Source organism: Ochlerotatus camptorhynchus, unplaced genomic scaffold, assembly GCF_037179485.1.
Source record: "Ochlerotatus camptorhynchus isolate MF236.1 unplaced genomic scaffold, CSIRO-AGI_Acam_v1.1 ptg000102l, whole genome shotgun sequence".
In the NCBI taxonomy this organism is placed as follows: Eukaryota; Metazoa; Arthropoda; class Insecta; order Diptera; family Culicidae; genus Ochlerotatus; species Ochlerotatus camptorhynchus.
The window spans coordinates 3,156,518-3,171,090 of record NW_027040592.1 but is presented as its reverse complement, the minus strand read 5'-3'; the positions used below and the strand labels follow the sequence as shown (position 1 = coordinate 3,171,090).

The following is a 14,573-nucleotide window of genomic DNA, read 5'->3' as shown; positions in this document are numbered from 1 at the left end:
TAGAATACATCCAACGATCCCAAATTGAGGTCAGTATAGCAACAGGGACGCCACTCGCTCAAGTCCACACAAAAACTGTTTGGCTGTCGCTTATCTTCTTCTCGTGAAGTCCATAAAAGATTTAAGATAATGTAGAATGACAGCAACGACAAACACACACACGCACCCCCCAAATCGTTTTTGATTTAATAAAAAAAATTCCTTTTACGTTTCGACATGATTCTATATTCGTCCACCCAGATGAGTCATTCGCATTTCCCCCTGATTTCAAGTGCATTCACGGTCAATCAGAACGCGACTCAGCGACTGAATTCAATTGACTCAGAGCATTTTCTTTCCATACGAAATTTACTCATATTTGGGAAAATCTGCAGTTACTCATAACTAATGAGTAACTGCAGGTTTTCCCAAATATGAGTAAATTTCGTATGGAAAGAAAATGCTCTGAGTCAATTGAATACAGTCGCTGAGTCGTTCTGATTGGCCGTGTAGCCTTGATGATGACGAAGTCAGATTTCCGTCTCCTCCGTTTCTAATCCTGATTCGCCCTCGTTTCGCTTCTTCTTGGCAGGAACCACTCCAATAAATAACCGATTTCTAAAAGGTCGTCCCAATGCTTACATAGCCGGCGCATGTAGGAGGGAGGAAAGCGTGACAAATATAGGGTACAAGTATTGTTCTTGTTGTTGTTGTTGTTGTTTACGTCGTCCGACTGTGAGGGTGTTGTGTAATATGCACCTACTGTGCGGATTTCTGTTGTCTTAGGCCTGATGCCCAAAATGGAAAACAGATCATTGCTTTTGAGTTTATGATATTCGTAGGGCAACAGATGGCACTGATTGTTGACACAGCTGGTTCACAACCTAGCATAATGCATTTTTGTGGTTGGGAAACAGAATGTTTTGGCCAACCTCCATTCCATCCATGAGCAGTTCCACGCCAAATGGCGAATCGGAACAACTCTACCTTCTCCGATTTACATGAAACTTTGCATAATTGTGTGTTATGGGCATTCATTCACATTTTTGCAAAAATTAGCCATTTTGAAACTTGCATGGCGTCTGTCAGTTTTCAATACGAACGTCACTTCTGATCGAAAATGCGTAATACAATGTTTTCTTAAAGGAATTTTATGCAGCATTTATGAAGTAGATTGATTCCCATTATAGGGTAATTTACCACATGTTGCACACCACCCAATTGTGCTGTGTGCTATGATTTATTGAAAAACATCGAATAAGCCATTTTGAAAAATTAGGCGAGAGTAAAAATGGTCTGTATTCCAGTACCTAGTGAACATTTATGCTAAATTTCATGGAATTCGGAGAGGGTAAAGTAAAATTCATTCGTCAGTTGGCCTGAATTTACTCAGATGAGCCTTTCTTGAACTCCTCCAGAGGTTCAGGGTTTTAAAGCTATTCTAAGGTTTCCTGAATTTGGCTAAGGTTCTCTGAACTTTTCTGAGGTTCCCTAAATTTAATAAGAAATTTCAAAGCATTATCAAGATTCCCTAACAAATTGTTAAGTGGTCTACTCTGTGGTTCATTTTACATTTTCTAAAGTTACCCATAGCTTCCCTGAGGTTCCCTTCAACAGCTCCGAAGAGTCTTCATGAAGTTCCAAAAGATCTCCCAAACAACTCTGACTTCTATTGATATTTCATAAACTACCGTATGCGTGATAATGTTTGCACCATTGAGCAATGTCAATATTTAAAAAAAATCTCAAAAATTTCGTTTTCGAGTTTTTTTATTTATTCAAAGGGGGGATGTTTCTCACTATGTTAATCATCGATCGAGTTTCCACTTGCTGCAATTATGGCCTCCACACGCTTCCGGAATGCACGGCAGGTTCTAATAATGTAGTCTGGATCCATTTCTCTCCAGGTACGGGTCAATGTTTGTCTGAGGCTTGCTGTACTCGGGTGGCGTTTAGAACAGGCCTTGACCTTCATGACGCGCCATATTTGTAATCCAGCGGATTAAGATCGGGTTCACATATCCTTCGCCCAGAACGGAAGATGTTCCTGCAACCACTTCTGAGTGCGGTTCGAGGTGTGGCACGGAGCCTCATCTTGTTGAAATACTACATTTGGCTTCGGACCGTACTGTTCTTTGATCCACGGAAGAACATAGTTACTTAAAATCCCGATGTAGACCTCCGTGTTGACATTGTCGCCTTCTGGAATTAACACCGGGTCCATTTTTTTGCCATCGGAAGCCACCAATCCAAACACCATAACGCTAGCAGGATGCTTGGTCAGATACACGTTCTTGTGAGGAAGAGAACTAATATACCGGTCGGTTCTGGAATTTGATACGGGATTGACGGTAAACATGCTCTCGTCGGTGAACAGGATTACCGGATTTTTTCGCTTAAGGAACCGTGCCCTCGACTTTGCCCCGCAATCTTCCTTTACGATCCTCCGTGCCGTAAAGTCACTGATCCCGTGTTCCTTTGCCATTTTTCTTATTGAACGCACTGGATTCACCCGAATCTTCCTTTTGATAGCAGCGATAACCCTCGGAACCCAAGCTGACCTCGGATGACCTGTGGCCACCTTCGCGGATAGTTGTCCTTTCTTTTCTCGGTCCAAAACCCTTTTGACGGTCCACCGGGACACTCCCACGGCGATTGAAATGTCTTTTTGCGACATTTGCACGTGGGACAAATCACGAATACGCTGCCACTTCGTCATGGTGCAACTGTCAAACTAAGTAAATCATTTTCTTTTATACACAGTCTACTACGGTATGAGCTATCCAGCATTTTACGAGCGCGTATGGCCGCCACAATCTGTCTGAGTTTCTGGTAGGGAACATAAGATTTGAAGTTTGAGTTGTCGTTTGACGTGTAAACGATCAAATTTGAACGTCAAACACACAACCCAAACGTCAAATAATATTTTCCCCACCAAAAACTCAGCCAGATTGTGGCGGCTATAAAAGCTCGTAAAATGCTGGATAGGTTACGTGCATGTAGAAAAAAAACCAAGCCATTGTATGCACAGGTGAAACGGGAACCTTATTTGTACGATGGTGCAAACAATATCATTCATACGGTAAGGCCATACTGCTTTTGGATAACTGTTCAGCCCATCATATGAACAATGAACTCCAGAGTGATGACGAATTAATCACAGTATGCTTTCTGCCTGCCAACGTGACTGTAATCATCCAACCGATGATACAGAGTATCAAGATGCGATATCGAGAGAAGCTCTTGCTTCATGTGATGGCCCGCGACAACGAAGGCAACACAGAAGAATGTTTGAAGCAGATGTCGTTGAAGGAAGTATGTTTTTGGATACACGAAGCCTGGGCTGAATTACATGACGTTGCAGTCATGGAAGAAAATCGGACAAAAGTGATTGATGGAAAATTTCTTCACGAAGATGATGGGCAGGGATAATGATCATAACGACACCATGACTGCCCACAATGTGCAAGAACGGTATGCTAGCAAAGCATACACGGACGAAGATATCCTTAAACTTGTGCTAGATGACCATGACCAGTCAGCGATCTACGACGAATCAGAGCAGCTTGAAGAACCAGATCAAAGTGAACCATCAAATACGGGAGCTACCAGTAATGCGGAAGCAGTACAAATGTTTGATAAAATCATTCATTGGGCTGAAGAATCAGCCCTTTCGATTGATGACACCATCTATCTGCATCGTATTCGGGAATTGGCTATGATGAAATCTATTGAAAACTGAAGTCAAACCAAAATGGATGTTCATTTATTACAACAGTTAAGAAAACAAGTCCAAGCGGTATAAAAGCCTTTTCAGCAGATAGCAATCCAAAACATAAATTCATATTTGTACCAAAACACTAAGGGAGCATACTTAAATGACGTAGCATTTTTAAACAACTTAAGACCCCTCTTCCCTTTTGTAGCGTATTTTCCTATACCTCCTCCGCCTTCCTCCTATAACCCTCTCCTTGACCTATAATGTTACAGTTATCCCCCGATTAACGCATTGGGTGTTGCCAGTCACTCATCGTAATTTTTTCAGCTGTGTTTCATTCGATTGAGCTGATTCGGGTGTGACAAGCTTATGGTTGACCCTAATCACATACAAAAAATCAGCTTAATCGGATGAAGCACAGATGAGAAATTGCGGTGGGTGGCTGGTACCACCCACCGCGTAAATCAGGGGATTAGCGTACGTCATTTATGTACAATCCCTTAAATAATGGTGGAAAAAACAGTTAAGCATCATTTGCACTCCACAGAGAACTTATGAGAAGATCAAGGCTATAATGAAAATATGAAGCATGGAGCGATTCTGAGCGGTTAGACGAACTACAGATAGGTTCAGCGAACATCAAAGATCTTAAAAGTGCTTAAGAGAGGATCTGCGAACATTGGACATTAAAGAGCTTCAAAGAACTCCAGAACCGGTCCAGAAAGCTTCAAAGATGTCCAACCAGTTCCGGGCGAGTTCACACATCTTAGTATTTAAGGAACTGAACTGCCGGTGGAAGCATAACTGTCCCATGTGACATTTTGACTTTTTTGAGGTTATGATGCTTAACGTTATAAATCAATGCATGTTTTAAAAATATTATATTAAAACATGCTGTTTATTCTAGAAAAAAAAAAAAAAATGTGAAGTCTTTTGTCCCATTGCAAAAATGGACGCATATCTGTCCCACTGCTCCAATTTTTATTGTGTATAAGAAATTCTTCAAAAGTTATAGTCTGTTATCCAAATAATGCATCGTAAACATATTACAAGATCCAAACGATTACCCAAATAGTAAAATTAATCTTTGAATTATTTGGATGATACCTCGATAACGTCGTAAGCACATTAACACTTTTTTTTTTTGAAAATTTAAGCTATCATTCTCAGTTCTGTTGCTATTTACAAACAAATAAATTATATAATGTACTAATCAATTTGCAACGCCTTGCCCTATTTGTACCTTTTCGTGACACATATGATAATTTGGTATTGAAAAACTATAGAGTAAAATGATGAGATTTTTTTAAATAAAAGAAATGCATACAACGGTTAACTTTAAATAACTATCATTCCGATGCATGTTGCTTGGTCGGAAGACCAACTAAAAATGATGTTTCATCTTCTCCAATAACAGGTACGACAACTGCCATCAGAGAGGCCTTCCTATCTACTTCAATTCAACGAGGATACCTTTACCAAAGTACGTTAGCTTCAGTAGAGAACGTATCGTTGGCGATCAGCTGGAGTTGTTTCTTGGAAAACAGTTAGCAGTATTTAAGGTCCTCACTGTTGATGTTGCTTGCGTATCCTAGCTCATATCGTCCTTTTGGAGAAAAACAATTTTCTCGTTATGTCCACGTACGGGCGAGGCTTGAATAAGTTCAACGTATACTGTACGTGTAACGTGTACATGCAGACACTGGAAATGATCGTGCGTATGCGCCAACAGGAGCAATTGTCTCGTTAAAGACTAATAGCTATCACTACCACTGGAACCACCGTACTGCTTTAAATTTTCTATGGCAGACGTTTCAGGCCTACATTCAAATCAGTGTCAACATTTCAAAGGGGCGTAATTGCTTTTGTAAACATTGGCTTTAGCCGTCGATATCTCGCAAGTAAATGCTCACCCCTCCAAATTAGCAATGTTAGCTGGTAGATGAAACATTCCTCTGCCTGTGTCTCTGTGGTGTCATTAACTTTCATGAGTGAGCTTTTTTCCATGAGAAATCGACGGCTAAATCCATTGTTTACAAATGTAATTACGCCTCTTTGAAATGTTGGTACTGAAATCAACAATAATTATTTTAAACTCCAACCGTCACTCACGAAGTGTCAAACATAACAACAGCAGCAACTGAGAAGTTGTTCACAGTGGGACAGATATGCGTACATTGTTCAACTCGTCAGAGAAATTGGCAGCATAAGTGTCACAGAAGATTTTGTAATGGAAAAATTTCTTTTTATGCAAAATTTTAACAAACTTTCTATGGAATAGTTGTATTACGTCAGTTTTTCGAAGCACAACCAAATTTTTCCGTGAAATTTTACGATAGCAGCAAAACGTCTGTTCAATCTTTAACTGCTGTTTTCTCATTTTTGTGTCTTGTAACATGGGACAGTTATGCTTCCACCGGCAGTGAACAGGTCGTGGAAGTTCATACATATTGTAGGGTATCTGAAGTATTTTGGAAATGTCGATCTCGGTTCGAAAATACTCATATTCAGCCATTCCATAGCAAAACGATACACAGCAAAAAAAATATTTTGATATCACATCCAAGTGGATGCATTTCAATCGTGTCAAAAATATGGTGTAATATTTCTTGCCAAAAAGGACAAAATTAGCATTAATACAGTGCATGAACTGACATTACGCTGCTTCTGCTGCATTTTTTTTTTTGCTTTATTATAGAGACTTTTAGCCTTTAGCTGGTTCGTCTTTTTATTTTTTATTTTTATTTTTGTATCTGCAAGGACTTTCTGTGGAAAAGATCTGAAATGAATTTCTATGTGATTTCGAGGAGAATTTTTGAAAATCGTGAGGAAAATAGCAGGTGAAGGAGGATTTCAAGAGAATTCTGATGAGAGTTCAAAAAGAATTATAAGCAGAATTTAAAGGGTGTTCAGAGAATAATTTCAAAGGGATTCTGATGAAGATTCGGATAACAACTTCAAGAGAAAAATATGAAGGGAATCGTATTCTGAGAATAATTTTAAAATAAATGGAAAAAAGAAGAAGAGAGAGAAAATCTAAAGAGAATTCCAATGGATTTCTGATGAGAGCTCAATCAAAATTTAGAGAAGAATTTCAAAGGAATCTATTTCTCATAAAAGTTGCAACGGAATTTCAAGAAGGATTCCAAGGAAATGCTTGGGGGAGTTTCAAGGGTATTCCACAGAGACTTCCACAGAGAATTCCATGGTAATTACGAAGAGAGTTTCAATGGAATTGTATGATTAGTTTAAGGAGAATTCCGTGATAATTTTGAATAACATAACATGTTCATAATAACAATAGTCGAGAAGCCAAATTTGGACGGTGTAGCTATCAGCTTCATCCTGTTCTACGGTGCATACATTTTCCGATACACCTGAACTGAAATTACAACAGATCTTTATAAAAATGTCTCTCAAAAATAATTGTATTCAATATAACGGAGCACAAGCAAACGCCCCATCCAAAGCTAGAGTGGGAAATTCAACCTTCCCTGTTAACGAATGATAACGAATCATCATACATACTTAAGTGGAACGCAACTCCATTGTGGTACCACTGTTCAACCCATGTGCAACTTAATTATACTCACTTAATCAAGATAACAAACCCATTCACAACGCACATTCTAAGCTCCCATCATCGATAAACAGACGCAATGACACAACCCGAAGCGTCAAAACAAAGCTCCAATTGTTTTAATCCACACACGTGCAGCACTGAGGGAGCTGAATAAAAACTCCACATCGCTTCCACCATGCTTCCAAAGACGTAAAAAAGCGAACGAGAGAGAGAGAGAGAGAGACCACGGGCATGACTCATGCCTGCGTTCAACTCCCTTTGCGTTGGGTGTCCATTCCAAGCTATTTTCAAACAAACAAACCCGCTAGCCGGCTGCAGTTTTCACCCAATGACGTCATGTCGGCTACCGTCGTAAACTTTCCCCCATGACGGACCGCCGGGAACCGATTTCCGCTCCCAGCATCCAAGGGGACGTGCAAAATTCATCAAAAGTGCTCGCAGATGTCAGTCAGCCAGCAGAGGGCATACATAACTCATCTCGCGTACATTTGCATACAGAAATCGCTCCGATTCGGTAGCCAGCCCAGAGAAGCGCCAGGCCAACCATCAGCAACGTTTTTTTTTCCCCCTCAGAGACACAAAAAGAGTGACTCTGACTTGGATTTTATTTTTAGAACCCCCACGAAATTTCCCGATATTGCACATTCCTCGCACACTCATTCTGACACTTTCACTCCGGTGATTAGGGAAAATGAGGCAAATTTTTGGAACAAAACCGAAAATTTAAGGATCTTTCTATTGTCTGTTGACTGAAACCTCTAGACACTGAACTGAAATTGTTCCCTTGGAGGGAGAGGCTAACTACAACTCGCACTTACCTCGAGGTGGTCTCGAAGAAGTTGGACTCGCGGTTCATCAGTTCCGATCTAAATTTAGACATCTCCTCCTCCATCTTTCGCATCTCGGAGTCGAACCGCTCGCGGATGCTGGCAAACTCCGTATCGATCACGCTGAAGTCACCGAGCTTGATCGGGATGTTGCGCTTGTTTGGACTGTCGGCCATTTTTCACGGTTACGGTGTTCGATTTGGGATTTAGCAGAAATAAACAATCGGACAATCCTCCGGACGAGCTGGTGCGTTGGTACGTCGGAAGTCAATCACTGTGCTGGAATTGATAGCGATTCGTAGACGGCTCTCACTTTCTCTGCTGCCCGACTAGTACCAATCAAAAGTGTACTTTTTCTTTTTCCTAAAGGCGCAAGGTCACACTTTTACTGCTTTTTTCGCTGTGTCGCACACACCCAGCCAAATGCTTGCCAGATTCACACTCTGTGCTGTGCGAGACAACAATTTATTTTGACGTTCACTTGAAAAGGTTGTGCAGATAGATTAAGATACAACAATGCACACACGGGAGACTCTCTTCTTCAACTGATTTGCTCTCTGTCTGGTGCGAACGCTTTTATTCGAATGATTCCTTTCGCATTCGCTTTGGGAGCATCCATAAATGACGTAGCATATTTTGGATCAATTTTAGACCCCTCCCCCCCCCCCCTCGTAGCGTATTTGGCTATATCCAATACATGGCCAGTCACAAATTCTGAAACCCCCACCTCCCCCCTCAAATGCTACGTCATTTATGCATGTACCTTTTCACAAAATGAATGACGGCGACGGAGAGCGAGAGCGGGAGACAGGAGAGAGATGTCATCCATTGATGAAAGAGAATGAGCATGTTTCTCTCTCGCGACTCGCGAGAGAAGTCCCGCAACAAACACCCGACTAAAACGTGCTGACGAATTCGCGACCGTAGGTTCTAGAACGAGCCGGATACATCGTCCAGAACGGGTCGTTCCTGTGGATCTTGTCTATAAATGGATTCAAATTGAGCAGCGTGGGTCGAATGAGAAGTATAGTATAGTGCAAGAAAGACACCACGTGAATGAATCACTACGTCTGATGTCACCCACGTGGTTCAAAAGGTAGACAGACAACCGTCAGCTATTTGAATCATTCAAATGAGTAGGATTACGCGGAAAGTCACTTGGCTCGCTTGGCTCTGATTATGGAAGCGTTTTCAATCGTTGTTCTTTTTGTCGTGGTCCATATCCATATTTTGTAGACCTGACCAGGCGCGTAGGAGAATTAATGCATACGATGAAATGTGAGAAGCGATGAGCTGCTAGTGATTTACTCAGTTTGTAGTATACTGTAAAGGCAGTTGTCAAAGAGAATGTTGAATGGAATTGGGTTCATCTTGAACAATTTGACAGTGAGCATGCATAAGGGCCTAACTGCGCCGATCGATTCTCTTAATCGAGTTTCTCTTCAAGTTGCTACAGCTAAGGGCAGCAATTTTTAGAAATTTGTCCAATACAGTGCTGTAACAGGTTGTATTGGCCTTCAAATGCAATAATAAACGCACCGAGAAATGTTAGCCAAGTGCGTAATTAACAAGGGAGAAAATCGACGAAGAGAATCGGTCATTGCAATTAGGCCCTTATGAACGCTTACTTACCTTACCAATCATGCCAAGGCCTTGTTGTCCTGTGCTGTCCGAAGAAGTCGTCTCCACACTTCACCACCCTCGTAGGGAGCTGTTCATTAACTACGTAGACAGTTTTTTTTTGTGACGGTCTCTAAACGTTTGGTTTTAGTTTCAATATTACAAACCTTTTCATCAACTTTAGACACGTATCAATCCATCCCTTCGACCCACAATGTCTGGCCTGATCCACACAAAGGACTTCATGGGAATATGTAATCCGACTCGCTGTCGCCACATGGTAGTAATATTTAATAGCCCAACAACAGTAGCGGTGGCGGGCGCCATTTAATCACATAATCAAGTCGGGAAAGTTTGTATTTGTTTGTACTCCGCTCCAGGCGTTCTGCAAGCAAAAGCTCAGTAGCAATGAACCCATTTCCATACGCCATGTAGGTACCTACCTTTACGACGGACGGCTGCAACAAGTTAGACGGTGACCAAGCTGGTGTGGAAATGTGCCACTAGGTCGTTCGTTCACCTTCATAGAACCTTCAGTAGCATCGTTTGGGAAGGGTTTTTTCCATTATGAAACTAGAAAATTGTTCCTTAATTCATGCCATAATGTGACTAAAATGGGTAGAAGTGTGATGGCGGATCAGAGCACCCACGAAAACCGGCATAGTAGTCGTCGTCGTCATCTCGCCATCACCCACCACTGACCGACGAATGTCAGTATATATCGTGGGTGTTATAGTATATGATGTTATTAATGGATACCTCTCTTCGTCACATACAATATATTCATATATTTAACCAAAGCTTTGTTTTGATTACTGTCCCCCACGTGCATAATGAGGTTTGGTGTAGCGTATTCAGCGTATTCGGTTGGAAGTCAACGCTCTACCGTAGATATGCCGTGCAATGTGACGAATCCGTTTTAAAAATGGAAAGTGTTGCAAATCGAGTAAATCATCTTGAACAAATCTGGCTCGGTGTATCCCGCTAGAACAAGAAGAAGATGATGAATCGTAACAGATTCTAGACAATTTTGGATGAATGTGCGGTTTATTGGTTCTAGAACGAATGTTTTCACTGCTTATGGATGATGATTCACTCAGAAGCAGAGCAGGGTCGCCTGAAAAAAAAAATCTGGTTCTGCCCATCCCTAATAAATGGGTACCATACACTAAAGCTATCATAGATGGTACGACCATACCACATAAAGTTGGAATGATAACCCGAATTGGTGGTTAGGCGTTTCTTATGGTTATTGTTTATGCGTTTATCTCAAGATTACTGATTGTTTCAACAAGTACTATGTAAGCCTCACACACTACCGGAATCCGCCACCCGCTTCTCAAGCCGTGGAAGTAAAAATCGACAGTGAGCATGCATAAGGGCGAATACGCGATGATCGACTATCTTCATCGATTTTCTCTTTGCATTGCTACAGCTAAGCGAAACAATTATCTAGAATTTGTTCAATGCAGAGTAGTAACAGGTTGTATTGGCTATCAAAAGCAACATCAAACGCACCGAGAAACGTTAAATCTAGCGAGTTATTAACAAAAGAGAAAATCGACGAAGAGAATCGATCATCGCGTATAGGCCCTTATGCATGCTCACTGTCGAAATATTGTTTTTTTCGTAAAACCTAATTTAAATACTAGTAGAACCTAACATAAGAAATTAAATTAGTTAGTTACTAAAAGTTAACTAGTACGGATTAATGAATTATCAAGATTACAAAGTTGGCGTTTCTGGTGAATTTAAGAGGCTAATCGAGAGATCAAGAGTCTAATCAACCTACTACCGTGCGAAACCACTTTCCGGACGTAGCGGAACAAATGGAAAACACTAAACGGAAAATTTAATTTGTTCCCGAAGACGACAACAAGATGGAAGCACAGATTTCCGTAAACTTAAACAAACTTTATTTCACCGTTGATCTTGTCAAAGCTCGTAATCGACTCCACATCGGAATCAGTTACCTCCAACATCTCATACTCAAACGCCAGTCGCTCTTCTAGCTGCCTTATTTCCAACGCATGTCTTGCTTCCAGGGCCTTCACTTGCAGTTGCCGTAATTTCACTGAGCGTCTCGATAACTTCGAAGATGCCTTGTCACTACTGTTCGATGTTCTCTCATTATTGCCGGCCGAACTTGCCAACTGTTCTGTGTTTCACTGTTCATCCGCTATGAAACCTTTTGGAATAACCTTCTCTAGAAATTTGACCTGATGCTGTAACTGCTTCGGAATCGCACCAAGCAATCTCGAATGTACTTCAAGTCTCGTTGCAGCATCTCCCGACAGCGAACTCTGCTGCTGCAACTGCAACGAACCCCTTCTGCAACTGATCAAACTGCTCCTGCATTCGCTCCTCAATATGCTTTTGTTGTTCGTCAGTCTGCTGTGGGCGTTTCTGTTGCTCTTGTTGCCACTGCTTCTGTTGCTGTTCAAAGCGCTCCAACTGCTCACTCACATACCTCTGATTATCCAATGATCTCCGCACGCACGCGTTACTGGATCATCCTGAATACTGTCGTTCAGGTTCACGCAATCATAATGATACACTCTAAAAAATCTTCACGTCCGATTTACGTGAAATATCACGTAGCTGATTTGTATTTAGAAAATTTCAAATGTTACGTGACGTTTGTAACTTTGACCTGCATTACACGTCATGTCAACTAAAAATGTTGGTGAAATTTACCGTATATTCACGTAAACAGATTTAGTGTATTTATGTTTGTGTGTTTGGAAATTCTATATTTCCGTGAAACGAGAAACTGGTATCGACTTGATGACACTTACCGCAGCTCGCCCCATCACCACCAGGAGATTCACCTTTTCTCTTGCGAGACTTCCCAGCACTCGCTACCTCGCTCGCTACGCTACCGTTACGTTTAATAGGGAAGCGTGTAGGAAATTCTATGAATGGAACACCTCTGCCGGTGTAATCCGCATACGACACAATCGATCGAGATCAGCTATGGCAGTTATGCACGAATACGGATTTCCGGATAAACTGACTCGATTGGTCAAGGCGACGATGAATCGAGTGATGTGCGTTGTTCGAGTATCGGGGACACTTTCGAGTCCCTTTGAATCTCGAAGGGGGTTACGGCAAGGTGACGGACTTTCGTGTCTGCTATTCAACATCGCGTCAGAAGGTGTGATCAGAAGAGCAGGGATAGACACGAGTGGCACGATCTTCAGGAAATCCATCCAGTTTCTTGGCTTCGCCGATGACATCGACATCATGGCACGGAACTGTGAGACGATGACGGAAACGTACATCAGACTGAAGGCTGAAGCTAGGCGAATTGGACTTGCCATCAACGCATCGAAGACGAAATACATGAGAGGAAGAGGTACTAGGGAAGACAACGTTAGCCTCGCACCCCGAGTTCAGATTGACGGTGACGAAATCGAGATGGTCGATGAGTTCGTGTATTTGGGCTCACTGGTGACCGCCGAAAATGATACCAGCAGAGAAATTCAAAGACGCATTATGGCAGGGCATCGTGTCTACTTTGGACTCCGAAGGCCACTCCGGTCGAATAAAATTCGTCGCCGCACGAAGTTGACTGTCTACAAGACGCTGATTAGACCGGTGGTCCTCAACGGTCCTGGACTATGCTCTATGGACTATGGTGTTTTCGAATGGAAGGTGTTGCGTACCATCTACGGTGAAGTACAGATGACGGAATGTGGAGGAGACGAATGAACCACGAATTGCAACAGCTGCTGGGAGAACCATCCATCGTCCACATTGCAAAAATTGGGTGATTACGGTGGGCTGGGCACGTCGTAAGAATGCCGCACGACGATCCAGTGAAAATGGTTCTAGAAAGCGACCCAACAGGCCGCTTCAGACAAAGCAGGCCCTTCCGACGAAGTTATTGTTCTTGGCGATTTTAACCTACCGGACATTGCATGGACTCCAACCCATAGTGGTTTCTTTTGTCCTGATCACGAGCGTTCATCTTTCCACGTAGGAACCATCTAGCTCCTGGACAGTTATAGTACCGCAATTCTGTCACAAATCAATGGCCTGTTGAATGAAAACAACCGCACCCTGGATCTCTGCTTTGTGAGTGCTCGTGATACAGCTCCTTTCCTCTCCACGGCACCCGAACCTTTAGTCAAGGTAGTGCATCATCACCCTGCTTTAGTTATCGTGATCGAAAATAATATTGTCCATGATTTCACCAGCACTCCAAACGCTGTGTCATATGACTTCCGTAGAGCTGACCATTGCAGTATCGTCCATGTGCTGTCTAATCTAGATTGGGAGCATATTCTAGATCCTGTAGACGTCAACATTGCTGCACAAACCTTTTCTCACGTCTTGGCATATGTCATTGACAGACACGTTTCCAAAAAGATCATCCATATCGACTCTCGCGTCTAGTGGATGACGAAAGATCTTCGCTCGTTGAAAAGAACTAAGAAGGCTGCTCTCAGAAGATTTACTAAACTCCGCACACTGCCACTGAAATGCTACCAGTGCTGCAAAATCTCGACAATACACAGTGATATTGACACTTCTGTTTTGGTCACTCATTTGAACTATCAGTCACAGTCAACGTCAAGGCAAACCAAGTCAATTGTCAATGACAATGCTGTCAGTGACGAACATGTGTAGATTTTTATATTAACTAAATTTGTAACGAAATTAAATAATTTGAGCGACACAATTACATGGATCCGTTAATGTAAACAAGCGTCTACGTCCTGAACTACTTGGATAACAATAATATGACACAGAATGTACGAAATTACACTTTTTGTTACCAGGTGAATCTTTGTCATTGACGAAACAATGAATGAGATTTTGACGAAGGTTTTTTTGAGGA

The 14,573-nt window shown here is 41.9% G+C and overlaps 1 protein-coding gene across 3 annotated transcripts in view; it reads right to left on the bottom strand.

Annotated features, from left to right (window-relative positions):
- Positions 1-14,573, bottom strand: part of LOC135699133 (heat shock protein beta-1) — a 560,186-nt gene that overhangs the window by 50,603 nt on the left and 495,010 nt on the right. Inside the window, exon 2 of one of the 3 annotated variants that reach the window (XM_065219353.1) lies at positions 8,099-8,340. In XM_065219353.1, coding sequence (XP_065075425.1) covers positions 8,099-8,283 — 185 coding nt within the window. In that variant the 5' untranslated portion in view covers positions 8,284-8,340. Of the gene's footprint in view, positions 1-8,098; positions 8,682-14,573 lie in introns of those variants that run through there. The other 2 variants (XM_065219352.1, XM_065219354.1) reach the window with 2 other exon arrangements.